The sequence below is a fragment of the Balaenoptera ricei genome, chromosome 1 (assembly GCF_028023285.1).
Source record: "Balaenoptera ricei isolate mBalRic1 chromosome 1, mBalRic1.hap2, whole genome shotgun sequence".
Taxonomy (NCBI): domain Eukaryota; kingdom Metazoa; phylum Chordata; class Mammalia; order Artiodactyla; family Balaenopteridae; genus Balaenoptera; species Balaenoptera ricei.
The window spans coordinates 112959370-112986480 of NC_082639.1; the positions used below are offsets into that span (position 1 = coordinate 112959370).

General features: G+C 54.3%; 2 protein-coding genes across 3 annotated transcripts; one reads left to right on the forward strand and one right to left on the reverse strand.

The window, feature by feature from the left end:
• Position 1: 1 nt before the first annotated feature.
• Positions 2-11686, reverse strand: DCST2 (DC-STAMP domain containing 2). Its single transcript, XM_059932833.1, has 15 exons — positions 11419-11686; positions 11072-11242; positions 10669-10770; positions 10228-10425; positions 9837-9902; positions 9147-9360; positions 8812-8969; positions 7915-8079; positions 6279-6446; positions 6048-6148; positions 4958-5088; positions 3520-3647; positions 3065-3158; positions 2819-2959; positions 2-47 (listed from the first exon to the last, which is right to left on the reverse strand). Exons 1-15 carry the CDS (start codon positions 11684-11686, stop codon positions 2-4), a joined length of 2151 nt encoding a protein of 716 aa, XP_059788816.1.
• Positions 11687-11996: 310 nt separating this feature from the next.
• On the forward strand, positions 11997-26886 carry DCST1 (DC-STAMP domain containing 1). Of its 2 annotated transcripts, XM_059902038.1 has the most exons (16): positions 11997-12057; positions 12418-12543; positions 12612-12686; positions 16881-17009; positions 17357-17496; positions 18236-18452; positions 18556-18699; positions 19369-19490; positions 19892-20049; positions 22156-22255; positions 22381-22476; positions 22616-22742; positions 23127-23243; positions 23728-23870; positions 23992-24105; positions 26602-26886. In XM_059902038.1, the coding sequence occupies exons 1-16, from the start codon at positions 11997-11999 to the stop codon at positions 26854-26856; spliced, it is 2124 nt and encodes a 707-aa protein (XP_059758021.1). In that variant the 3' UTR covers positions 26857-26886. The 2 variants fall into 2 exon arrangements, with proteins under 2 accessions (XP_059758021.1, XP_059758030.1); XM_059902047.1 differs by lacking the exon at positions 12612-12686.
• Positions 26887-27111: the final 225 nt, after the last annotated feature.

The following is a 27111-nucleotide window of genomic DNA, read 5'->3' on the forward strand; positions in this document are numbered from 1 at the left end:
GCTACCTGTGCCTCCTCTTCCAAAGCCCCTTTTCCTCATCCAGGTCACTAGCGAGGAAAGGAAGGGGTGGCCCAGTCACCAACATTCTGTTTTCACAGGTGCATTCCTGCCTCCTGCCCCTGCCCCATCTGTTCAGATTTGGCTCCTGTTATTTACCAGCCACTGCTGCTCTCACAGGCCCCCCAAGGCAAACGAGCTCATGGCTGTAGATAGCTTCTGATTTTAGGCTGAGAGATGAGTGGGCAGCGATTTGCCCAAGGTCATGTGGGTAGTAAGGGCAGAACCAGCAGTGACCTTGGGAATAATAGCCCCTCAAGGCTCAAGCTATCCCCTCTGGCGACCCAGCTTTTAACTTCACTGAGCCCTCTGGAACCTCTAAAAATAAAACTTTGCTTCCCCTTCAACCCCTCAACTCATTACTACTTCCAGTGCCCCATTCGCCCTGGAATGTGACCGCTGGAAAGTTTTTTTTGCAGTCCTCCCGAGTGAAGGTTGCTTGCCTTTCTCAAACTCGGCAGGCCTGTGGTGTATTGCAAAGCCCCTGGCTGCCATGGCAGCTACACCCCCGGGCTGCGGCCATCTCCCCAGGCCTCGCAGACACCCTGCCATACCCATCCAGGGTGCTGGTACCAGACTTGGGCTGTTGGCGTGGCCCAGCCGCCTCCTCACTAGTGGGCGGACTCTTCCAACACTCGCCTTTCAGTACTCAACCTCCTTGGCCATAATGACCTTCACCTCTGCTCCCACTCGGACCTCACCCTCAACCTTGGCCACTCTCTTCATTTATCCCCGAATTCTTCCCAGGCGTGGCCCATTCTCTGTGTCCCTCCTGGCCTCTGCTCTAACACCCCCGTCGAGACAAAGACCTAGGACTGCCCCCTGGGGTCTCAGTGCCTTGTCTTCCCCAAAGTCAGTCATCTCAGACACTCTTGACTAAAGACACCCCAATTCTCTCCCCATCTTATCCTTCTCCTGACCTGCCCAGAAGAAACCTTCAACCCTGGAATCCTGTTCATGGCTACCACATTTGCTCGAAAAAAACCGAATAACCAAGCACGCTGGAGTCAGTCATTACACGTTATGGTTTTCAACTTCATCTGAGCCTGTAACGCTACCTGGAAATCTCTTAACCTCCCCCGCTGGCTCCTTTGTGCAGTCCCCAAGGCAGATATTTCAGCCTCCACCACCCACTCCTTGAAACTTTTATTCCACTCCCAGACCCCTTCTTTGCTGTCTTAGCAGGTGTGCTTGCCTCCTACCCCCGCCCCCCCACCCTCCCTGAGAAAAGCAAGGCCACCAGACGGGAGCAGGCTCGGCTCTGCTCAGAGGAACATACCCTCTCCCCTCCTGCCTCAGGTGAGCCCGCTCCTATCTGAGGCCACCCTGCTCACCTGGCCTTAGATCCCATCTCTCTGGCATCCCTCTCTCTTCAGCGCTCTCTTTTTCACCTCTGAAATGCTCAAATCTCCCTATACTTGGATAAAGAAAAATCCTTTAGGTTCCCTTCAAGCTACTCTTTTGTTCTATGAAGCTAACTCCCTCCTCTACCATCAAGCTTCCTTTTTTTAACTACAGCAGTTATATTAAAAAGAAAAAGAATTCTCAAACTTCTTGCAACAGTGACACAGAGCCGCGAACCCCATTTCTGTTTCTGAGTCTTCTCTACCAGTCACCCCCCCTCAACCCATTAAGACTGGTGTTGGCCTTCCCCACACCATGAGAAATGTTCCCATAAGCCACTCCAAGGATCTCTCAACCGCCAAATTCAATGGCCAATCTTCAGGCTTCATCCTACTTGATCATCTCACAGCGTTTGATATGCTTGGCTCTCTGTTCGTGAGCCTCTCCCCTCCTTGGCTTGTGATTGAGCCCCTCAGGGTTCTGTCCCTGTCCCCTCCTCTCCTGCCCTGCCCTCTGCCAGGGTGATCTAGCTCATCCTCTCTCTTACAGTCTCTAAGTCAACAACCCCCCCAAAAGACACCTCTGGCCCAGAGCCCTGCCCTTTTCTAACTGTCCCCTGGGCATCTCCCGCTGGATTCCCTACAGATACCTCAAAGGTCTCGAACTGGGCCATTCCTCTTTCTGCAGAACCTGTTTCTCCTCTTGCCTTAACACCGCCCGGTCCCAAGCATAAACTCCCTGTCATTCTCAGCACCTCAATCCTGAGGCCATCACCAACTTTTCCTGAGATAAGACAGCCTCCTCTCTGGTCTCCCTGTTCCTGCCCAGCCTCCATTCTGCCTCCTTAGCTTACTGTCCTAAAAGACAAATATGATTATATCACTTTCTGACTGAGGATCTTCCGATGGCAAAGTGAGGCCCTCTCCCACCTCTCCCAGCATGCTCTGCAGTCTCCACCCGGCCACACATACACGTCTCCCTTAGCTCCGCCCGCCCCCACGCCCCCGCGCACCTCCTAAGTGTCTCACGTTCTCCAAACTCACACACAAAAGCCTCCCCCTGGAATGCTCTCCTCGACTCCTCAGCCTAACAAACCCCCGGAGTGCCCCCAAACCCACCTCTTTTTTCACTTCTTCTATGAAGCCTTCATTAATATCCCCCCATCCCAAACAGGTTGTTCTGTCCTCTGTGCTGCCCAGAGCCTGCTTCACTCCTCGATTGGGGCGCTCTCCGCATTTGTCACTGATCTATTTGCTGTCGCTCTCCCCCACCATTTGGTGGGCTCCTCCAGGGCAAGCCTCCCTTCCCTCCCCTCCCTTTATCTCCATCTCCATCTCTAGCACCCAAGAAGCCCTTGGTAAATGTGACAGAACATCTTAGGTCTCCCAGGCCCCAACTCCTTCAGCTTTCTGCTCACCTGAATTCGGAGCTGGACTCCGATAAGAGGGGCCTGCCCAGGGTTTCTTGGAGCCATTGCTGCAGTAACGCCTCCTGCTCAGGACCCTTTCTGCGAGCTGCCGCCAGCCATAGGCGGGGGCTGTCCTCATCACTGGAGTCCCTGGAGAAGCCTCCCATCTCAGTAGCCCACAGAGGTCCTGGGGGAGGGGTGGCTGCCCCCACTGCCCCCACAGACTCCTGCCACCCCATGTCGCTGGAGACTCACAGCTCCAGGTCCAGCTCCCCCTGGTAGGAGAGGGGAGATGCACACACGGAGCAGGTGTTGTCCAGGAGGCGGAAGCAGGTGAGACAGAAGAGACCTGGAGGAGGCCGGGGGGAAAGGAGGTAAACTTGTACCCCCCCAACCACTGTGCTCCCCAGCTTTCAGCCCTTGCCTCCCCGACCCCACCCTTGGGAGGACCATCCTCATCAAGCGGTGCACACTGGGGAGTTGCTGCAACGCCACTTGCATATAAATTCTATTTGCACCGGAGGATTAAGGCTCACAGAGAAAATGAGCTACCTGAGGGCTCTGTGTAAATGAGGACATGCATAGTAATGAAGGGAGGGGTACAAAAGGTGAGGTACAGGAGAAGTCCATAAAAGAAGGACAACAGCTGATTGTCATATGCAAATGTGGTGAGTCCCAGAAGGGAGAGGCATACTCCCCAGGCGTCTCACCTCGGCAGCCTGGGGTACTGCAGGACACCAAATTCTCTGTGTCCCCCTCATCCTGGGGCTGCCCGCAGCCCAGGCAGTAGCTCTGCTGCTGCCTAGAGTGGCTGATAAACGGAGCCAGGCAGGAGCACCTGAGGAGAGGGGTCCCAGACACTAAGCAGGCCAGCCCAATATATCCAGACAAAAATGTAATTCAAAAAGATACATACACCCCTGGGACTTCCCTGGTGGTGCAGTGGTTAAGAATCTGCCTGCCAATGCAGGGGACACGGGTTCGAGCCCTGGTCTGGGAAGATCCCACATGCCATGGAGCGACTAAGCTGGTGTGTCACAACTACTGAGACTGTGCTCTAGAGCCCGCGAGCCACAACTACTGAAGCCTGCGCGCCTAGAGCCCCTGCTCCACAACAAGAGAAGCCACCACAGCGAGAAGCCCACACACTGCAACAAAAAGTAGCCCCCACTCGCCGCAACTAGAGAAAGCCCGTGTGCAGCAACGAAAACCCAACGTAGCCAAAAATAAATAAATTAATTAAAAAGATAATACACCTCTATGTTCATAGCAGCACTATTCACAATAGCCAAGACATGGAAACAACCTAAATGTCCAAGGACAGATGAATGGATAAAGAAGATGTGGTACATATATACAATGGAATACTACTCAGCCATAAAAGAGAATGAAATAATGCCATTTGCAGCAACATGGATGGACCTAGATATTATCATACTAAGTGAAGTAAGTCAGAAAGAGAAATACTATGTGATATGGCTTATACATGATATCTAAAATATGACACAAATGAACTTTTATGAAACAGAAACAGACTCAGAGACATGTGGTTGCCAAAGGGGAGGGGGGTGAGGGAGGGATGGAGTGGGAGTTTGGGGTTAGCAGATGCAAACTATTATATATAGAATGGATAAACAACAAGGTCCTACTGTATAGCACAGGGAACTATATTCAATATCCTGTGATAAACCATAAAGGAAAAGAATATATATAAAAAAAAGAGTTTATGTGTGTGTGTGGCTGAATCACTTTGCTATACAGCAGAAATTAACACAACATTGTAAATCGACTATATTTCAATTTTAAAATTAATTAATTTTTTAGAAAAAGCAGGCCAGCCCAGCCAGCGTAGCTAACCCTTGTCTTCTCTAGCACCACCCTCCAAACCAAGGGTAGTGCTTCCTGCAGGCTAACCTCCATCCCTCTGACTATAGCAACAACATCTCTGCTTCCTGTCCTCCTCCTCCTTTCACTCCCCACCCCTAAGAATTCTCATCCTCAATCCATTCATGCATGAATGCCATGCAGTGAGCACCCTCTTCAAACAAACCTCTGGACACCTAGGAAGGACAGTGATCCATTCTGACCTCTGGCTCTTTTTCTACCCCCTCTCACCCCACTTCATATAAGGAAGGACAGTGGGCTCACCGCCTGGCCAGCACCTGGAGGACACTCATGTGGCCCTGGTCAGCTGCCCGTCTCCTCACTGATCGGTGCAGGGCAGCCAAAAGCTTGGTTCGGCGGCTCAGAAGTACATTGTAGAGGTAGGAGATCCTCTCCTGCTGGAGGGGAGGTCAAGGATGGGGTGCCCTTGATCCTGTTTCTTCTACGTGGAATGCCCTCTGCTCCCACCTCACTCCCTACCTTTGCCTTCTGTCCAACTCCTATGAATCCCTCTAGGCTTGGCTCAATGCCCCTTCCTGGGGGAAGACTTTGAGACTTCCCTAGATGGATTCACCCATTCCCTCCTCTGGGTTTCCATAACACTTTATTCATTCCTTAATAAAAACACTTTTTTCATTGTAACATCTTGTTAAAAGCCTGTCCGGGGGCTTCCCTGGTGGCGCAGTGGTTGAGAATCTGCCTGCCAATGCAGGGGACACGGGTTCGAGCCCTGGTCTGGGAGGATCCCACATGCCGCAGAGCAACTAGGCCCGTGAGCCACAATTACTGAGCCTGCGCATCTGGAGCCTGTGCTCTGCAACAAGAGAGGCCGTGATAGTGAGAGGCCCGCGCACCGCGATGAAGAGTGGCCCCCACTTGCCACAACTAGAGAAAGCCCTCGCACAGAAACGAAGACTCAACACAGCCATAAATAAATAAATAAATAAATAAATAAATAAATAAATAAAAGCCTGTCCGGCCTGCCTCAAGACTGTGTCTGGTTCACCTTGGCATCCTTGAGGCCAGCACGGTAACTGGCATACGGTAGATGCTCAGTGAGTGGGTCATAAATGAGTAAACAAATGGTGAGTTTCCATTCACACCTCAACATGTTAACATGGCTCCTGTCCCCCTAGGGTTTTAGCAAAACTTTGGAGGCAAGCTTTGTCTCAGAAAGCCCTGCCCCAAGAGGCACCAGTTCTGCCATCTGCAGTCCAGATCATTTGCTTTGGGGTTCAACCAGAGGAGAGAGAGCTGGGCTGCTGAAGGCCTCTTAACTCCCCCAAACCAAGACAGACAGCCATGATCTTAGCAGCCTGGGGAGGGGGGCAGGAACTGGCCACGGACCCCTCACCTGCTCCCGGGATGGGTAGTAGGAGGCACAGATGACCCGCCGCAGGCGACTGACATAGTTGCCAAACAAAGTGATGAAGAAGCACAGGCCATACATGACACCTGGGGGCACAGAAGACACAGTAAGCCACTGTCGGAGGGCACGAGGTGCCAGCCACGCTCACCCTCAGCAGTCTGCGCCTCCTTCCCTGAATGGTGTCTATTCCCCCAGTGCCCTCAGGGGTGTGGATACCGATGACTATGTAACCAGTGGTGTTGGGCTCCGAGGGACGCAGGAGGCAGCGCTGGGACAAGATGGTGATGTTGCCTTGCTGCAGGACATCAAATGCGGACACCAGGTCGCGGTAAATCTTCCCAGTAGAGCCGGTGCCTTCCACAGTTATGGATATTAGCACAGGGCCTGGCACCAAGACACTGTGTGAGGGATGCTCTTGGCAGCTGCCCACTCCACCATGCCGGAAAGGCCATACTTTCTGGAGGGTGGAGAGTGGACAGTGCAGGGCATAGAGATGGCCCCCAGGCCCTCAGCCAGGGGCCTTGGACGCCCTAGGCACCCTCATGGTGCCCTGGGGCCTAACATCAGCCCTTGGCACCTGGGACTGGCTCCATGGTCCAGAGCTGGCTGGCACTGGTGCCTGGTCTGCCTTCCCAGGCTACCAGATTTGAAATGATCTTAATGGTCAGTGAGTCCATCCCCTGACTCTGTGACCACCCAGAAGCATTTATTTTAAAGCATTTGCCTGGGGGAGGAAAGGATTGGGAGTTTGGGATTAGCAGATGCAAACTATTATATGTAGAATGGATAAACAAGGTCCTACTGTATAGCACTGGGAACTATATTCAATATCCTGTGATAAACCATAATGGAAAAGAATAGGAAAAAGAATATATATATTATGTATAACTGAATCACTTTTCTGTACAGCAGAAATTAACACAACATTGTAAGTCAACTATACTTCAATAAAATTTAAATTTAAATTAAAAAAAAATGAAGCATTTGCTAAGCAGTGACTGTGTAGCGGGTACTGAACTAAGTGTTTTATGGATTGTTTTGGGTTTTGTTTTTTTTTAATTTATTTTTGGCTGCATTGGGTCTTCGTTGCTGCGTGCAGGCTTTCTCTAGTTGGGGCGAGCAGGGGCTACTCTTCATTGCGGTGTGCGGGCTTCTCACTGAGGTGGCTTCCCTTTGTTGTGGAGCACAGGCTCTAGGCATGCGGGCTCCAGTAGTTGTGGCACGTGGGCTCAGTAGTTGTGGCTCGTGGGCTCTAGAGTGCTGGCTCAGTAGTTGTGGCGCACAGGCTTAGTTGCTCCGCGGCATATGGATCTTTTCGGACCAGGGCTTGAACTCATGTCCTCTGCATTGGCAGGCGGACTCTCAACCACTGTGCCACCAGAGAAGTCCCATGTTCTGGGTATTTTTTTTTTAACTTTTTCTGTTGGGCCTCTGGTACACAGGATTAGATTAATTCTATTCTGTGGTTTGTGGCACACACTCAATCAAAGGTCCACCAGCCACTTAGCACATGTGGTCTCATTTACTCCTTAGAGCCACCCAGAGAGGTTGCTACCATGATTGTGCCATGGTTCAGATGAGGAAACTGAAGGTCTGAGAGGTTCAGCAAGGTTGCTCAAGGTCACCATCTGGTAAAGGACACTACTGAGATTTGAACCCAGGCCAGTCTGACTTTAGAGCTTGTGTTTTTAGCTATTCTGTTATGGTATAATCTTGAAATGGGCACAGAGGTTACCAGGCAGAGGATAGAGCTGGAAGAGTGGCAATGTCAGGGGCTGGTAAGTATGAGTGACATGGGGACATTCAGGCAATCCCCCAGGACTGAGGAAACTAAGGAGGTTCAGGCGCTCACTGCGGGCCACGATCTCCCCCTGCAGCTGGTACCGGGCCAGGTCCAGGACCCAGAAGATGGCATAGTCCAAGAAGACCAGGAGGAAAACGAGGAGGAGGTGCCGAATAAGGTGGAAGGTCGCCAGGATGTAAAAAATCTGCTCCCACTGGGACAAGAAGATGGAGCCTGGGTAGGGGAGAGCTGGTCAGGAGGATGCTCCCCAATTCTCCCACCCACCAGAACCCAGCTCCTACAGAGATCTCCCTCCTGGAGGCGGCTCCTGCCCCTGATCAAGCTGGAGCCTGTCTGCTCATCTGGAAGACGCGGAAGCTGTGAGGACCCCTGGGCAAAGGTGGGAAGCACTCTTTGTGGGCAGGGGCTCCGTGGCTAGAGGTGCAGGCCTAGCATCTCCACCTGGGCCTGGTGGCCTATTTCCAGTCTCTAGGAATCCTCCCTCCTGAGGCATCCTTGATACCCTTACCCTTACTTCACAGACAGCACTGCCCACCCCTGCCCAGCTGCATCACCTCCATATCAGCACAGGCACACTTCCTGCTCACCACCCTCCCCCCCATCGAAAGCCTCCCCAACTTCACTTCCCTTGCTCCATATCCACTCCCCACCCATCCTTCCCTCCGTCCCGACATCCAGGGTGCTCCCAGAAGCATCATCTTCCCCTTCTCTCTCTGTCTGCGTGCTCTGAGGGACCCTACTTTCCCCTTTCATTCTGAGGGCTCCCCAAAGACAGGGTTGTGTCTCCCCCCCGCCGGAAATTTCCTTCAGCTCTGGCCTGTCTCCCCTACCTCTCGTCCCGCCCTGAGCCCGGCCTGTGCACGGCACTTCTGGGCAGGGCAGTAGGGTAGGGGGAATCCCTGGCCTCCCTCAGGGTCCCTGTCTCCGGGTCCCCAGGGCCCTCACCCGGCTGGATGTACTGTCTGGCCTCACGGGCACTGAGTGGCAGCACTGTGGGCAATCCCGCCACGGAGCGAACAGCATCCATGCGCAGGAATCGGCTGGTGATGTAGAAGTTGTCGAAATTGTCCCAGTTCAGGTAGCGGTACCGGTAACACAGGGCTCTGGTGGGGCACACGTGAGGCCCCTCAGCACCCCCCGACCAGACCCCCCAGGGCAGGGCACCCTCCCCCACCCCCCACCCTGCCCCCAAACTCCAGCCTCCCAGGATGCCATGGGCGTGGGCCGGCCCCCCAGCAGCCCTAGCTCTCCGCCCTCACACCCGTCCTCCATCCCCTCACTGGAGGTAGAGAAGCATGAGCAGCAGAGGCGTGGTGTAGCCCATCAGAGCCAAGGCCTCTCGGACGCGGTGCAGCTTCATGCTGACAGCTTCATGGAGGTCCAGAGCTACCTGGGACAGGCTCCGAGAGGCATTGAGATCCACAGAGAAGTGGTGGGTGGCTGTCATGTTGAACTCAAACTCCTGACGCACCTGGTTAATCAGCCTCCTCACGGCTGAGGTCCGCGGGTCCGGGGGAGAGGCAAGCAAGGAGAGTTAGGAGGGCGTGGGGCTGCCCTCGGGAGGGGCCTGGTCAGCCCAGGGGTCCCACGGCTCACAGGCCAGCCGGGAACCCCCAGTGTTGGGGCCTACAGTGGACTGAGGAGGGGACAAAGTCTCCACAGTCTATGCCATTGCCGCTGCGTGCTTAGCACCAGCCTTACGTCTCCACAACGAACATCTCAATGACCTGCCACAGGGGCAGGGACCCTGCTTCTCTCCCCAGCTCCTGCTCTCAAGTCAGGCTTTCAGGAAGCACCTCCTCTTCTCTGGGCCCCAATTTCCTGGACACTGGCCTGGGTAACCTCTTGAGGTCCTTTCCTGCATTTTCATTCACGGTCTGGGAGCACTCCTGGGCTGGCACATCCTGGGATGGGGGAGGAAGGCCTCTCAGGAGCACCGCATGCAGCAGGGCTAGGAGGGGATCACTCACGTGTGACCATGCTCTCACGCAGGAAGGTTTGGATGTACCCGGGGATGATGCAGAAAACCTGGACCACTGAGAGCCAAGACCGAGTGTCAGCAGGGCCAGAGAGACACAGCCTGCCTCTCCCACCTCCAGGGACCTTGCTCTCACAGGGCCCCCTGACTTTTCACTTTTCCTACTAGCCTCCACACGGGCTCAGAACATTTTGGCTTCTCCTTATTACCCCACCCTTCGCGTTGGTTCCTCCCTATCTGCCCCCCACAATCCCACAAAGGGCGCATCGTCCTTATTGGTCCCATATTTATTGCCCCCCGTTGGGCCCCTGGGCCCACCCTCCCACCTTACCCCTACGTTTGCCGGGCCCCCAATCCTGCCGGCGAGCCCCCGGCTCTCTCACCACTGGCAAGTCCACAGAGCATCAGCTTGAAGGGCATGAGCACATAACACAGGTGGTAGGCTTGTGGTATGACCTGCATGCAGCTGTCCTTGGCGTCATCGAAGACCCGAGCACACTTCAGGTACGGGTTGCCCAGCTCTGAGTTGCACACGTCACCGATGTGCAGGAGCCAATACCACACGTTCCGCAGGGCCCTGGCTGGGGATGGCTGCGGGGCTGGTACCCAGGAGTCCTGCAGCATCTTCTCGGGGGGTGGGTGGGGAACACCAGGACAGCACCCAGAGCTGGAGAGGCTCACGGTCAGGGGCCTGGCTGCGCTATATCCAGTGGGAACTAGTCAACACCCAGGCGGGGCCCAAACAGTCCTGGATGGGGGATGAGGGTGAGGAGACTGGGTGAATTCTGACCCCCCCCACAAAACAGACATGCTAATGTACTGACCTATGTGCTTCACGCCATCCATGATTGACCGGAAGAACTTTCGGACCCGGTCAGCCACCTCCTTGGCCTTCTGGGCAATGGCTTTAATCTTGTTCAGGGCACCTGAGAGGCGGGGGCAGGGGTACTGTCGGATCTCCTCCTCTGAGGGCTGGTTCTCACCATTGCCCTGGAGTAGGGAGTGGAGGGGGCCTGCCACACGGGAAATGGGCAGCCCGGATGCTTGGGTCTGGGAAATAGTTCATCTGGCGGTGGAGCAGGCCAGAGAGCGAGGGTCAGGGGGTCTAACAGGGTGCTTTGAGGTTAGGGCCCAGGACCAATGGAGAGGAATGAAGCCAGAGGACTGTAGAATGCGGAGGACGGGGGGGGGGGGATCTTGGGAGTCCGTGGAGATGGGCGGCCTTACTGACGAGGGGCTGCCTGGCCCTCTCCAGCACTTCGGCGGTCTGGTTCAGGGCCAGTTCTGCCCCACAGGCCACAGCCTCGCTGGCCCGGGTGAAGTTGCGCAGGGTGTTGGCACAAGGCCCTTGCAATACCAACCCAAAGGCAGCCACCAATAGCAGTGTCCGGCCCTGCTCTGGGGAGAGAGCTCCCTCAGAACCAGGCCCCCAGCCTGGCACATGGCGGCATATACCATACAAGTGCCTTATAGAAGCCTTGAGAGTATTTCCCTCAACCGCCCTCTCCCTCAAGATCCCTCCTGCCCCAGCCCCTGCCCCAGGGCCCACCCCTTCCACTGGGTGCCAAGCTCACTGGAGAAGGCCTGGGGCAGCAACAGGAGGACGGTGACTCGGACCTGGCGGGAGAATCCCATGCCCAGACTAAGGAAGGCGGCCAAAGTGAGGGTGCCCACCAGGCAGCCCCAGGGGCTGTGCCCTTCCACCAGCAGCTCCAGGAGCCCATAGGCTGTGGCCAAGGACAAGCCCAGGATAAAGCCCCCCGTGCTGCGGACCACGGCCCGCGCCATGCTCGGCTCCTCTGCCCCCAAGGGGTGCGCCGCATCCTTCGTGACTTTGGGCATATGGCTGCGGAGACTAAACGTTTCCCTGTCTCCAGGCGATGCCCACCAGGTTCTGTGGCTCTTAAAGGCCCTAGAATTTCTCACCGAATTCTAAGGTTCCGGAGGGCTTTTGCTGTATCTTGGAATTCTTTATCCAGTTGCAAAGGGATAGGTAGGTTTCTAATCTCCACATTTCACAGCAGAGGGATTAAAAGACACAGACCCCAGACAGGTTGTGGGTGAGGCGGTGGAGACAGAAGCAGAACCTCTCGTCCAAGGACATCTTCGAGGAGACTTCTGGGATGAGAGAGTGTTCATCCAGAACACACTTATGGCCATCAGACCTCATCAGAACGGAGCAAAAGGGCAAAAAAGGAAACTACCCCACACCAGTGAGTCAGTCACCAGAGACCCCGACCCTTTCCAGTGACTCCCAGCGACTCCCAGCCCCCACTCCTCTCACCCAATCTCTCCTCCAGGACCCCAGCCCCTTCCCCCACTTTGGGGTCCCCCAGCCTCCACCCCCTCATCCGGTGCCCTCCTCCGGCCTAGCCCTTTCTTCTTCTCTCGCTCATGTCTGCCCCACTTCCCCAGGGTCCCTCATCCTCCTTCAGGATCCCCCAAGTCCCTGCCACCCTCATCCAGATTCCCCCGGCCTCTACCCCACTGCAAGCCCCTAATCCTAATGAACCACGCCCCAGCCGGAAGAGTGGTATGTTGGCCTTGCTGGGCTAAACTCTTCGACCTTTCAGCGGTGCAGAGGTTCCTGAGCTGGGGGCTGCCCGTCTCCTGTAGCCGATTCCTGTGGCGCCAGCGGGGCGAGTTTCCGGTCAGTGCTTTCCTGCTGGGGGCAGGCACCGGGGGGCTCCTGGCCATAGGTGAGTATAGAGCAGAGGTCAGGGGTGGGGCCCATCTTTTGACCTTTGGCTTGACCCTGTATCCTTAGGTCTCTTTCAGCTCCTGGTGAACCCTATGAACATCTATGAAGATCAGAAGATGGTGACGTTGTACAGCTTGGTGGGTTAGTGCCAGGCTAAGGACAGGGACACAGCCCAGCCCTGGGTGCCCAGGAAGGAGTCTGCACTTGTTTCTTCTGTTCCCAAGTGTCCCTTGTAGCCTCAGCCTTGTCTTGGGCTTTGAGAGGAGGGAAGAGGCCCCCAGTCTACAGAAGAAGACACAGTCCTTGCCCGCTAGAGTCTCCCCAATCTGAGGGACTCCCTATTACCCCCATGATATGGTCCAAACCCCACCACCATTCATAATCCCCATCTCTCCTGACCTCTCTGGTCTTGTTTCCTGCTGCTTCTGATAAATTCAATTCATTCACTCATTCATTCATTTAGCACTAACTGAGCACTTGCTAAGGATTCAGCAGTGAACAAGGTTGACAAGCACCCAGCACTTTTTAAAAAAAGTTTTACACTCCTAGAGCTTATAATATATAACACATATTACATACACATATATACATTGTAATATATAGTGCATACTTGCATATATACATGTGCAGTGCAGATTTACAATATAAATCTAATGATTTCTTTTTTTTATAATGATTTCTTTTTTTTCTAATTGACATATAGTTGATGTACAATATTATGTTAGTTCCAGGTGTACTACACAGTGATTTGACATTTGCAGACATTATGAAATGATCACCACGATAAGTCTAGGAACCATCTGTCCTCGTACAAAGTTACTACAATATTATTGGCCATGTTCTTTTTTAACTGAAGTACAGTTAATTTACAATGTTATATTAGTTTCAGGTGTACAGCATATTGATTCAATATCTTTATAGATTATACTCCATTTAAAGTTATTATAAAATATTGGCCGTATTTTGGTCAATAGGGATATTGACCAAATTCTTTATGCTATATATTATATCCCTGTGACTTATTTATTACATAGCTGGAATTTTGTACCTCTTAATTCCCTTCAACTACTTCCCCCCTCCCCGACCCCACACCCAGCTCTTTCAGAGTTTACGTTCTCTTTCAAGTTTACATTCTAGTGGAGAGAGTTAGACAACACATGAACAAGAAATAAACAAGAGCATTTCTGATGGTGACAAGTGGTATGAAAAAAGTAAACCAGGGGGATGTGATAGAAAGGGATTGGGTGCTAGCTTGAGTAGTCAGGGAAGGCTTCTCAGAGAAGGTGACATTTGAATGGAGACCTCGTATCAGGAGGTGTTGGGCCGCAAGAACAGAAAACCCACCTAAAAGTGGTTTAACCATAGAGGGAGTTTATCATCTCATATAACAAGTTTCAAGGTAGAGTGGTTTTGGAGTTTGGATAATTCAGCAGCTCAGTAAGCCCACCAAGACGCAGCTTCCTTTCGACTTTTTTCTTCTGCCGTCTTTGGTCTGTAGATCATTCCTCTTCGGGTCATGAAATGGCTGCAGCAAATCCAGGCATCACATCCTCATACAGGAATGTCAAAAGAGCAGAACATTCCTTCCTCATGTCTCTTATAAGAACAAAGAAAACTTCCCGTAACCCCCCAGCCAACTTCCCCCACACCTCTTTGGTCAGAGCGACAGCATGTGTCCCTTCCTAACACTGTCCCAGGCAAGGGGCTCAGACATGGCATCATCCCCGGTCCACTGAATGATCTACCTCTATGGGATACCAACAGGAAACTACTTTTTTCCCTGACCACTGTATTCCAACCTTTCTCCCACTGATGACCTCTCACACAGACCCTTAGCTTTCTGGTGATTTTAATCTAGAAGACCTAGTCCTGCTTCAGTAATTATGACTGTTTTTAGGGTTTAAGAGGTCCAATCCAGTCTACGTCAAGATTTCAATCTCACGTCCATTCTCAAACATCTTCCCTCCTTACCGCCCCCTTGCCCCGCAGCTCAGGCCTGATCCCTGGCGTGAGGTCCCGCGGTGGAGAAGGGGGCATGGCCTGCTCACTCACTGTTTTTCTCCACTTCCTTCCCCTTCTGGTTCTTCTGATGTCAGAAAGGGGATTAGAAGAATTAGAGGAAAAGGGACAAAAGTCTGAAGTCATCGATACTGTTTGAATTCCACCGCCTCTGTGCGGCGAGTGCTCACATCCTGGCTGTCTCAGGGGGCCCATTCATGGTCCCGCTGGAGGCTCTGTGTGGACCGCACAGTGCCCAGTTTCCTGCTGAGGGCAGTTCTCTTTGACTGACTTCGAATGAAGCTCCCTGTAGCTCCTACAGGCCACCTGCAGCCTCTTACTTTTGGATGCCTCCACCCAAGCAGGCAGAAGGTCCCCATCCCAGAGGGATGGCTTGAGGCCTGCTGCCCTCCACACGTCTGCTTGTCCCAGAGGAAATGCACACATCCTTGCCCTGCCAAACTGGGAAAGCAGGGCCCCTTGCAGCTGCCCTCTCCCCTGTCATGATGAGAAGCGAGTACCACTCTCCACGTTCATGTTTCCCTGACACTCCCGGGAGGCCCTGCTGAGCACGTCCGTGAACTCTCCTCCCTCTCTGTGCTCCGGTGACAGCCCTGGGGTGGCCCTGCCAGGCTCTGCAGCTCAGCGGACGTCCAGCTGGGAGGGATGAGCCAGGTTCCCCTTCTTGCAGCACCAGCTTCAGAAGGATTCTCTTGGAGTCTGTCACTAGGCATGAGGAAGTGGACACCCATCCTCTCCTCAGACTCTCCTCCCATGTCTGCCTACTCTCACCACTTCTCTCTACGTCCAGAAAACTCAGATTTCTGGTCTTGTCTTTGTATAGACTGGTTGGGGTAGAGGGGTGAAAAACCAGTTTTGCTCTTTTGGTAAAGCCCAGACTGGGATCAGCAAGTTCCATGGGGTTCTCTTTAGAATGTAGAGCAATGCTTGGTCAACAATCATCCTCAGAATGTAGGACAACTATTTGTCCACTATCGTCCTCAGCTTGAGTCTTGGCCAAAAGGCCAAAAGGCTGGTGGAGCCGGCCAGGTGAAGACTAGGAGGAGGAGTGCTCCTGGCAGGGGGAACAGCGAGGGCAAAGACCTGAGAGGAGGAATGGGCTTGGCAAGTTCTAGGAACAGCAATAGGCCAGCGTCGGCGGACGCGGTGGGCGAAAGGCTGAGTAGCATGAGATCACTTAGGCAGGGGCCAGCCAGATCACGAGAGTCGGTAGACCGTGTTAGGAGAGCCTGGATTTGTTCCCAAGTGAGATGGAAAGTCATTGCACGGTTTCAGGCGGAAAAGGGACATGATCGGATTTACATTTTTACAAGATCCCTCTGGCTGCCTTGTGAAAATTGAAGTTTAGGTTAGCAAGAGAGGAAGTAGGGGACTAGTTAGTCCCAGTGAGAGACGCTGGGGACTCTACGAGGGCAGTGCAGATGGAGGGAAGAGTCAGGACTTGGGATTTGCTTTGGCGATCCTTGGGAGAACACTCTATCCACACAGGAATCTTCTAGGTTCCCTGACCAGTTTATGCTGTTCCTTTGGCCTGGAATGCCTAACAACACTTACTCATCTTCCAGGCCCAGCTGACACATCACCTCCTTTGTCCAGCCTTCCCAGCCCCACCCGCCCCCGCAGAAACACCCGCTCCCTCCTTGGCTCCCACAGCTCTTTGTAAGCACCTCCCTGTGCACTTAGCACTTGGTGTTGCAGTCATTTGTTTACCCGTCTGTCTCTCTCCCTGGATTATGAGCTTCAAGGAGCTCACTGTCTCCCTGCAGAGACCACAGGGAGACACATGTGAAACTGCTAAAACATACCAGGAGGTACACGATTAAGGGCTAAAATTAGGGACCGAGATGGTGAGTGCGGTAGGTGTCAGAGCACGGGGAATACTGAGGTGGCTGTGACCTCTCTTCTGACTGCTCTGAGCACCAGTGCCTGTTTCCAGAATTTTTCTCTTGCTCTCTCTGCTCCCTCAGTACCTAGGGTTAGTGTGAATCCAGCCTGGGAAAGGGAAGTGTTGGCCCCCTTCCCTAACACAAACCCACACACTCATACACACACCAAGTCAGTCATCGACCATGGCTTTTCAATCTCTAGCCATCTCTCCAAGCCCTTCCACAGGCTGCCACACAGTCGAACTCTGTAAATGGCTCTTCAATAAATGAATGCTTGAGTGGCCTAGAAGGCCTATCAGAGTCAGTGTAAATGGGACAAGGGCGGCACGGTGATGGTTCTAGAAGGGAGTTGTGGGGGGTGCGTGCTCTGCTAAACCTGGTGGCTTAGCGTCCTGACTCTGCCTCGCCACCTCCTGGGCTCTCCTGACAGGCTTGGGGGCCATAGGCTGGGGGACCTCCCCTCACATCCGCTGCGCCAGCCTCCTGCTAGTACCCAAGATGCTGGGCAAGGAGGGCCGGCTCTTTGTGCTGGGATACGCCTTGGCCGCCATCTATGAGGGTGAGTGTGTGCTCCTGGGTACCAGTTAGTGACACTGAAGCAGTGACCCTGGGTGGGCCATCCATTGAGAGCCAGGCCTGGTGAAGGAGAAAGAGTAGGGGTCTTAATCCCAGCTGTTCCAACTTGCTGTGTGTCCCTGAGAGAGTTCCTCCACATCTCTGGGCCACCTTAGTTTACACAGAGAAAAAAATCAGGGGTTGAATGAGATGACCTCTCACCAGCTTCTGAGGCCCATCAGTGTACAGTTCTAGAAGGTGGTCACTGCCCGCAGAGCAGGAGCTAGGGATGGGCTGAAGAAAGTTAATTGGCTCTAGAGGGAGATAATCTACCAGGGCATCTTCCCCCAGGACCAGTGGCCAACCTGCGGCACAACCTCAATGAGGTGATAGCATCGCTCGGCTGCACTGTGGAGCTGCAGATCAACAACACCCGCTCGGCCTGGCGTGTCTCCACAGCCCCCCTGCGGGCAGTGTTCAAGGACCTGCTGGTCAGGACCCTACACAGGCAGGGCCTAGGGGTCCCTCTCCCCGCAGGGCCTAGGTGACCTGAGCTGGGACCCTGGACTTACAGTTTCCCAATGGGGGCGGTACTGGCATTTTTGACAGAACTGTTCCCAAACATTGCAGGATGTGCCCTGGTCCCTGGGCACTAAATGCCAGGAGAGCCCCCGCCCCCAGCCACTGGGACACACCACACACACACTTCCAAACACCTGAGTAGGTTGTACTCTGGGCAGATGAGCTAGAATGTCAGGAAACTGGGGGCCCTGGCCTTGAGGAGTTTGGAAACTTTGAGGATCAGGGGAGGAGGGAATTGGGTACTGGAGATTGGAAGAATTGGAAAGTTGAGGAGTTGGGGAGAGAAGGGCTGAGGGGCTTGGGAGTCGGGGACACTGAGATGGCACAGTGGCCTGAGAGGTTGGTGATGAGGGGTGAGGTCCAAGGACCTGGGGAACCCTTCCTTGACTAACCAGGACCTGGGATGGGAGGCCTCAGGAGGAGCCGGGAGCCTGGGACGTAAGCGGAGCAGGGGCACCTGGGGAGGAGGGAGGGCTCCCAAGGACTAAGAACAGTGGGCAGTTTGAGGCGAGAGGCCATCTCTGGGCCTAGGCTCCCTATAGGCTTGAGGTAAGAGCCCAAAGCTTGGCTAATAGAGGAAGAACAGGCTGTCTGGCAGCAGAAGCTCTAAGCTCGCGTGCCTGACCCCTTTCCTCCCTCCGACTCCAGAGCAGCAAAGAGTCATTGAAAGCCAAGACTCAGAACATCACCAACTCCTTTGAGGAACTGGATGTCCAGGTGAACAGTGAGAGTGGATACGCGCCCGAGGATGCCGAGGGCTCGGAGGAGACAGCCCCAGGCAGAGAGACCCTCCGCGCCTCAGCCTTCAGACACCGCCTCTCTACACAGAAGATGTATGAGCTGAAGACCAAGCTGCGTTGCTCCCGTGAGGGGGGATCCCTGGGCAGGAGAGGGCGGGGAGGGCTGCCGGGCCAGGGCTCCGGGTCAGGGTGTGGGGACCTCAGACCCCCCATTGCCCCTTCCCGCAGATGTGGTGAACAAGGCCATGATAAACTGCCGCCGCTGGTTTGACCAAAAGCACAGAGAGTGCACTCAACGCATCTGGGTCCCACTGCTCAACCACCTGCTCTGCCTGCCCATGAAGTTCAAGTTCTTCTGTGGCATTGCCAAGGGTCAGCATAGTGGCAGGAGGGTGGGGAGCACCAGGGATAGGGATCTGAGTCCTTGGGGACCACTGGGCAGGTGTAGGGCAGGAAGGCATTCAGGAGGGCAGGCTTTCAGCTCTGAGGACACAGCATCCCCAGGGTCCAGCCCTTCCAACCGACCAGCTTTGTGACTCAGGTGAGTTTACAGCAAGGCTCTCAGCTTCGTCTCTTCATCTGAAAGATGGGCATAATGATAGTACTCATGCCATTAGGGGTTTTTGAGGATTTAAGGGGATAACACATGTAAAGCAGGTAACAGAGCTGGCCCACAGAGGAATTGCTCTATTAAGTACTGGCTATCATAATTAGTGTTTGGTATGGTTATAGACAGGTGAAAAAAACGGGGGAAAGAATTCAAGGAGAGTGAAGAGGGGAAAGACTCAGGGTGGTAGAAAGTCACGGGCAGGGACTTTCAGTGGTTAGGGCTCCGCACTCCCACTGCCAAGGGCCCGGGTTCAATCCCTGGTCGGAGAACTAAGATTCCACAAGCCACATAGCGCAGAAAAAAGAAAGAAAGAAAGAAAGAAAGTAAGTCATGGGCAGAGAGACAAAAAAGCAGCATGAAGAGGATCACGGGAAGGGAGGACTAGAGGCCGGGCCCAGGGAGACCCCTCACCTGGGCCCCCTGTCCACCAGTGATGGAAGTTTGGTGCCGTAGTCGCATCCCAGTGGAAGGCAACTTTGGGCAGACCTATGACTCCCTCAACCAGTCTATTCGTGGCCTGGAGGGGGAATTTTCAGCCACTATTAACCTCAAGGTAGGAGAAGGGCAGTGTGAGGGTGGGGGGAGATGGAGAATGGGAGGAGGGCACAGGGAACAGGGCGTGAGGAAGAACAAGGGAGCGGGCACAGGAGGGAGGTGGCTGGCTGTGAGGGATGGGGAAGAGACGAGGAGTGGTGCTGGGACTGGGTGACAGGAGAGGGAGGGTGCCGCGCCTGCGGCATGCAGGGACCTGACTCTGGATGGGTGGTCGGCCAGGTGTGAGGAAGTGTCAGCTCATACAGGTACAAGACTGTGGCAAGGAGGGCAGCGAACAGAAGGCAGCGGCAACTCCCAAAGGTCCGGGGACAGGAGTGGGGGCATCAGGGGAGAGAAGCCACAGAGAGGCTGGGAGGCTGGGTCTGGGCCTCTGAGTCGGCACCCGGGCCCGTCCACCAGGAAGAGAAGCGGGCTGGGGTGCTGGGCCTCAACACGAGCTGGGAACACGTGAGCACCGAGGTGCGGGACTACGTGAGACGCCAGGAGGCCCAGCTCGAGTGGGTCCTGCGGCTGCTGCACGTGCTGCTCTCCTGCACCTTCCTGCTCGTCCTCCACGCGTGAGTCCTGAACCTCCACCCAGATGCCCCTTCCTCCGCTCTGGATTGGAGCCCTGCCCTGAGGGAGGCCCTAAGAACGGAGCTGCAGAGCCCTCCTCCGACTCTGAATGTGAATGTTCTTGTGCCTTTAACTTTGCCTTTTTATATAGCTGGGATCGCTGTTTACCCAAAGGTAAAGGAAATGTGGACATTTTGTCAGAAGAAACGTTACCCATGTTCCCACCACCTTAAAAGGGCGACCGTCTTCATTTATCTACCTCCTTCCGGCCTTTATCCCAATGCTGACTTTTTTTTTTTTCCACTTTTAGCTTTGACTTTTGATTTTTTTTCTTGCCCTTCATATTCCCCTTGGCTCTGACTTTGTGCCATTTTTATCATCCAACTCTGCTTTCATTTTCTCCCGCCTGCTGCGTTGGCTGCTACTTTCCCTCCATTTGGACCAAAGTCCTCAACCCCACCCAGCCTGGCGTCCAGCTGGGCTGCCCTGAGCCTCACTCAGCTTCCCTGCTGACCTCTGGACCCTCTATTTCCTGTCTCCACCCCCAAATGCCTGAGATGGGCAGGGGCTGGGCAAGGGCGGCCACAGGGGCGCCTGCTCTGGCTGCCCGTTTGTGGGGCTTAGGGTGACTGCAGGTGAGTGGTTATGTGTGTGCCCAGGGCCCTGTGGGAGGACAAAGATCAATGAGCCATATTCCTGCCTTCAAGAAGCTCAGGGTCTAGGGGAGGCAGGCGAGGCATCCACAAAACAGAGATGGTTCAAGGGCTGTACTATGGACTGGCTCTCGGGACTGGTATGGGAGCTGAGGAGGGCCCCTGCAAGGGCCATAACTGGGCTTCAAAAGGCTGCAGATGGGGAGCTATGGTCAAGAAGAGGAAAGGTGTTCTCTTGGACCAGGAATCTGGCATTTGTGGGATGTGGAAGGCGGAGGCTGGGGTTGAGGACTGGGCTGAAGTGGGCATGGCCAGAACAGTCTGGAAATCCCTGCAGGAGGGCCCTGAACTGCCCCCCAGCTGCAAGGTTGCAGGGTGGACTGGAACAGCCTGGAGGCAGGGAGGCCAAGGTGGGTCAGAGATTAGGGAGCCTGAGTGGCGTGGGGCGTGGCAGGAAGTTGGCCTGAGATGGAGGGAGGTAGGGGGAAGGTGCAGCAGGTCTCAGAGCCAGCTTGGGGAGGGAAGGAAGGAGGCACAGAGTCAAAAGCCACTTCCAGGTTTTCAACCTGGGTGAGGTCACTCACTGAAGGGGCTGAGCTGGCTGAGGGGCGGAGACCAGACTCAGGAGGCCCAGGCCCAGCAGCGCTAGGTCTCTCCACAAGGGGGCGCCCAGAGTCTTTCTTTGCATTTATAGTTACTTCTATCCTAAAGGCAAAGATGTGGATTTTTACAGGGTCCCAGAACCAACAGCATTGGAACTTATGTTTCACAGTTTACAGAGCTTATTTAATGTACTTTTACAGTTTTAAACACATTTCCAACAATTAACATTTTTTCCTCAGGAAACTGAATCATTATGTGGGACTTTGGGAGATAGATACACAGAGGAGAGTTACACTTGCGCGGGCACACACACACGCACACACGGAAAACATCGTCGTACTCAAGGGTGTGTCAGAGGAGAAGGGAAATGATGCTTGAGACGAGTTTTGCTTGAAGTGACCTCCGGGAGATGTTTTGAGGGCTCGGCCAAGAGGCAGGGACTTGAGAGGTGAACGTGGGAGTCAATGGATCAGGTGATTTCTGCAACCTCGAGGGGTTTCCTTGTCTCCGTGCCTTTGCTCCTGCTGTTTCTTCTGCTTGATATTCATCCTGAAAGTTCCATGCCTGGGAAACCTTCCCCTACCTCCCAGGCACACGCATGCACTTACACGACGCTCCCTCCCCTCCTCACCTCTGTGTCTCACCAGTGTGTATGTGCATGTCTTTCTCACCAGTGTGTATGTGCATGTCTTTCACTGGACCGTGGACTGCTGGAGGGCAGGGCAGAGCCTTCTTCTCCTAGGATGCAGATGGTGCTCAGTGTGTGCTGGGTGGCCAGCTGACTGTGCATCAGGGAGGCCCATGGTTGGGGGTGGGTGAACCTGGAGGCGATGGAGACACCCTCGTCCACAGGTGCTTCTCCTATGTGGACAGCTATAACGGGGACATCCGCTTCGACAACATCTACATCAGCACCTACTTCTGTCAGATCGATGAACGCAGGAAGAAGCTGGTGAGTGGGCGCAGCCCTGCCCAAGGGTGCCCTGCTCTGCGCCCTGTGTGGCTTCACGCTCCAGGAGGGCAGAGGGGAAAGGGAGAGGGCGCTCAGTGTTCTCACCGTGTGGACATTTTTCCCAGGGCAAGCAGACTCTGCTGCCACTCCGCAAAGCCGAGAAGAAAACCGTCATCTTCCCCTGGGACCCCACTATCCAGGCCTCAGAAATGAGAAATGTGGTGAGGATGGCATGGAGGGCAAGCCCCTGGATCCTACTAGAGGCAGGGATCTGCGGGGTGGAGGGCAAAGGCGTCAGAGGGGACTCCATGCCAGGGCCAAAGGCGCTGCCCAGCTCTGCCCCTCCTGCTCCCTGGGCAGATAAGGGAGCTCGCGGAGACACTGCCCGTGCTGCTGCTGCTACTACTGCTGTGTGGCCTGGACTGGGCTCTCTACTCCATCTTCGACACCATCCGCCACCACTCCTTCGTGCAGTACTCCTTCCGCAGTGAGCCCGTCCCCACCCCAGGCTCCAGGCCCAAGAGACAACCCCCTGGAGAACTCCCACCCCTGTGCAGCCGCCCCACTCCAATTCTTCCAATTTCCTCACCTCCTTCTGCATCTCGGCCCCTCCCTGTCCTCCTTAGGGTCAAATATCAGCCCTGCAACCTGACAGCTATCACTGGGGGTCTCTGTTTTCACCCCCCTTTATATCTACCAAAAGGAGGAATTAATACTCAGTGAAGGGACGGAAAGTCCTGTGCAGTTGAGAAGTATTTGTATGCCTTGACCTCTCCCCTACATCCAGTCCCCAACCTGCCCCATCCCCGTAACTCCAACGCTTTCCTGACTCCCCGCCTCACACACACCACGTCCCCTATCCTGGCTTCAGGCAGTCATAAACTGGAGGTGAAAGTCGGGGGAGACTCCATGCTTGCCCGGCTTCTTCGGAATACCATCGGGGCCCTGAACACCTCCTCGGAGATGGTGGTGGAATCCAACAACATGCGTGAGTGATGCTGAAAGTTTGGATCAGAGGAATTGAGGGCTGGGAGGGCCAGGGTCTTTCCAAGACAAAGAGTTCGGGGACTGGGCCTTGGCTGTGGCGAGATGGGGATTGGCGTGCTTGCATTGGAGAAATTAAAGTAGGGAACATCAGGTCAGGCTTGAAGAGTTGAAGGATGACAGGCTTGGGTCAGAGGAGTCTGAGGGCTGGGGCCTTGGGGCCATCTGGTCCCAGCCCTCTGGAGCAGTGCTGTTCAACAGAACTTTCTGCCATGATGGAAAATTTCTACATCTGTGCCAAGTTGAGCAAATAGCTTCATGGGCCTAGTGGCTATAATACCGACAACACAGCTCTGCAGGGTGAGGGGCAGGCAGGAGGAGAACAGGGTAATCAGAGATTTAACCCACACCCCACTGGCATGGGGAATTCAACCCAGAGCCGCGGCCGGTCCTGGCCAGAGCCCTGACAGGCCTGCCTCCTCTGCCAGCCTGCCTGCCCCAGCCCGTGCCCCTGAGTACCAGGGCCTATCTGAGGGCTGCACTACCAAGCAGCCTGCTAGTGTGTCTCTGCCTGCTCCAAGCTTTCGGCTACCGGCTCCGGAGGGTCATCGCAGCCTTCTACTTCCCCAAGGTGCGCCTCGCCCCGCCCTCTCCACCCCTACATGCACACACACACCAGCCTGAGCCCAGCTCCCCACAAGCCCCATCTTTGGGGAATGTCTTCCTCCTCTGTACTGTCTCCCTGGCCCCAGCGTGAGAAGAAGCGGATCCTTTTCCTCTACAACGAGCTCCTGAGGAAGAGAGCAGCCTTCACCCAACTGAGGAGGGCCACCATCGTGAGGCGGGCGCGACAGCAGAGGGCTCCTGTAAGTCCAGGCCTGTGCCCCTGGCTGGGTCTGAGAACTGACGGGGAGGGGCATCTCCCCTCAGTCCACCCAGCCCCCACCAAGGTCCCAGGCCTACTGATGCTCAGTGAGTTCTGATGGGATGCATGCCAAGGGCCCTGGTCATCCAGCTCCTGGAGGTCAAGGCTGTGTCCATCTCTGTGCCCCAGGATTCAGCCCAGCCTGAGATCCTAAGTGGACCATTGGGAAGCAGGCAGAAAAGGGGAATCAGATTTGATACCATCAGGTCAAAGGAGAGCAAGAGGAGTTCATCAGAAACAAGGGACCCAAGGCAAAACCACAGGTTCTTCTGAGAGGGCTTCAGACCAGAACCTCAGTGCAGTTCCATCGGTGGGTGGGGTGGGAGAGTTGGTGGATGAGGGGAAGCAGGTGGGCTGGGGATCAGGGAGGCTTCATGAAGGGGCATGCAGTGTACAGAAAGAGCACACCGTCGGAAGAACCAGGCTCCAGTCCACACTCCCTCATTAAGCTGTGTGACCTTGGCCATGGTCTTCACTGGACCTCAGTTTTTCCTCTGAAGAATGGGGAGTTTGGACAGATCTGTAAGGCCTGCTCACTAGAGATCAGTAATAGAGTGGTGGTCAGGTGTGGGGCTCTGGTGCCAGAGAGCCTGGGTTTGAATCCTGGCTCCTCTCCTTATTACGATGACAATTGTGTGATCTTGAACACACTTAAATGCTGAGCCTTGGTTTTTCCCTTCTGTAAAATGGAGTTAACTACTCCATCTAGTTGTAGTAAGGATTAAATGAGTTTCACTGTCATGGTGCAGGCACATAGCAAGTTCTATACGTGTGTTAGTTGTCACTGTGTGATCCTAGGCAAGTGATCACCTCTCCAAGCGTCAGTTTTCTTGCCTGAAAAAGAGATGATAACAACAATATCTGCCTTACATGGTTATTGTTTGAATTGAGTTAATTTACTTACAGTTTCTTGGTACAGTGCCCAATACTATTTCAAAAGCAAGTGGCAGCCACTCTTATTTAATCAGCCCTAACAAAGCTCATAAAAGTGAGAGACTGTGTTTGCTTAACTTTTTCCTCCAGTGCCTAGATCCCATAACTCCCATGACACACAGTAGGGGCTGAATGAATGTCTGATGAAAAAATGAACATACTACAGGAGGAGGTGAGCTCCATGTCCTTCTATTCCACCATCTTGATCCAGCCTCCTAAGAAACTCACTGAAAATGAACATACTATGATTCCATGACCAGATCATGGAGTTAACTGGATTTTGATGGGTAGATGGAAATGTGAAGGGCATTCATTCCAAGCTAAGGGAACAGAATGTGCAAAGACTCAGAGTCCAAAGGGAATGCCAAGTGCCAGAGCTAGTCTAAGGAGAAACTGGCACAGAAGATGCGAAGTTCAGGGAGGGGTAAGTTGGAGCAGAGGCTAGAAAGAGACCAGACTGTGGAAGGCTCAGAAGGCCAAGCCCAGGAGTTCTGCCTTTGTTTGGCAGGCAGTGGAGCCCCTGGAGTTTCTTTCTTTCTTTCTTTTTTTAATATTTATTTATTTATTTGGCTGCACCGGGTCTTAGGTGAGGCACACAGGATCTTCGTTGCAGCATGCGGGATCTTTAGTTGTGGCGTGTGGGATCTAATTCCCTGACCAGGGATTGAACCTGGGCCCCCTGCGTTGGGAGCACGGAGTCAGCCACTGGACCACCAGGGAAGTCCCAACCCCTGGAGATCCTTTTTTTTAAAAAATATTTATTTATTTATTTGGCTGCGCCGGGTCTAAGTTGCGGCACGCGAAATCTCCATTGCTGCCTGCGGGATTTTCTTTGCGGCATGCGGGATCTTTTAGAAGCAGCACGCAGGCTCTTAGTTGTGGCATGTGGGATCTAGTTCCCTGACCAGAGATCAAACCTGGGCCCCCTGCGTCAGAAGCACGGAGTCTTAACTACTGGACCACCAGGGAAGTCCCCCCTGGAGTTTCTTGAGCAAAGAGCATCTGATAAGGTGGCCTGAGAATTCCTGGCAATTGTGCGGAGAGAGGGTGGGAGAGGGAGGGAGCATAATGAGCCAGGCTTGTGATTTGGAATCAGGGTACCTGCGTCCAGGCAGGTTTGATTGTTCAGTCTGTGCCTTTGGGAAAGTCACTTAACATTTATGAGATTCATCTTTCTAATCTGTAAAGTGGGGGGGAACACAATAGTGATAGTCTTATCTGCCCTACTCACTTCTCAGCCCCACGGTGAGAATCAAATAAGGCGATTTATGGTAACGTGATGATGGTAGTTGCTGTTACTGGCTGGGAGAGAATCGAGGCTTCATCCTCCCACTCTCCATCACGGAGTGAGGGAGGCTCTCTAGGACCCACTTGCATAGCACCCTCGCCCTCCAGGGGTCTTCTTTGCCCAATCCAGCTTCCTCCAACATGTGGGCATAGTCAGGGGTTGAGACTTCAGACAAGAAGCGCTAACAGGCTCTAAACCCCCTTTGCCTCCCAACAGCGCCGCCACCTGGCGGACATCCTGCACCGCCGCTGCCTGCCCCTCTTGCGCCCCTGGCTGCGCAGGCGATGCGTGGTGTGCCAGGCACCCGAGACGCCCGAGTCCTACGTGTGCCCTACGCCGGATTGCGAGGCGGTGTACTGCCGGTCGTGCTGGAACGACATGCGGCAGCGGTGCCCGGTCTGCACACCCCGCGAGGAGCTCTCCTCCTCCGCCTACAGCGACAGCAACGACGATGCTACCTACGCGGAGTGAAGGGGCGTCCTGCTGGCTCTCCCACCCGCTCCTTCCTGTTTAATAAAATGCTTTGTACACGCCTGCTGCCCGCGCTTCGCAGGGGTCCGGTACGGGAGGGCGAGCCGGGCAATCGGGGGAACTGGCCCGCCTGATCCGACAGAGCCTGGCGGCTGACTTGAGGCCAGAGGGCAGTGAAGCTGCTAGGAAGGCGTCGGGACCCAGGGCCGGGTGGAGGCGCGACTACCAAGCCGGTCGGACCGGGCCTCGGCTCCC

Excerpts from the sequence above, each read along its gene's own strand:
- DCST2 (XM_059932833.1), bottom strand. The coding sequence starts at position 11,686 with ATGCCCAAAGTCACGAAGGATGCGGCGCACCCCTTGGGGGCAGAGGAG. Across the intron at positions 11,243-11,418 it reads GCTGCCCCAGGCCTTCTCCA|AGCAGGGCCGGACACTGCTA; the intron begins GTGAGCTTGGCA and ends CTCTCTCCCCAG. Across the intron at positions 8,970-9,146 it reads CTCATGCTTCTCTACCTCCA|AGCCCTGTGTTACCGGTACC; the intron begins GTGAGGGGATGG and ends GTGCCCCACCAG.
- DCST1 (XM_059902038.1), top strand. The coding sequence starts at position 11,997 with ATGGCCATCAGACCTCATCAGAACGGAGCAAAAGGGCAAAAAAGGAAA. Across the intron at positions 12,544-12,611 it reads CGGGGGGCTCCTGGCCATAG|GTCTCTTTCAGCTCCTGGTG; the intron begins GTGAGTATAGAG and ends CTGTATCCTTAG. Across the intron at positions 18,700-19,368 it reads CTTCTGTGGCATTGCCAAGG|TGATGGAAGTTTGGTGCCGT; the intron begins GTCAGCATAGTG and ends CCTGTCCACCAG.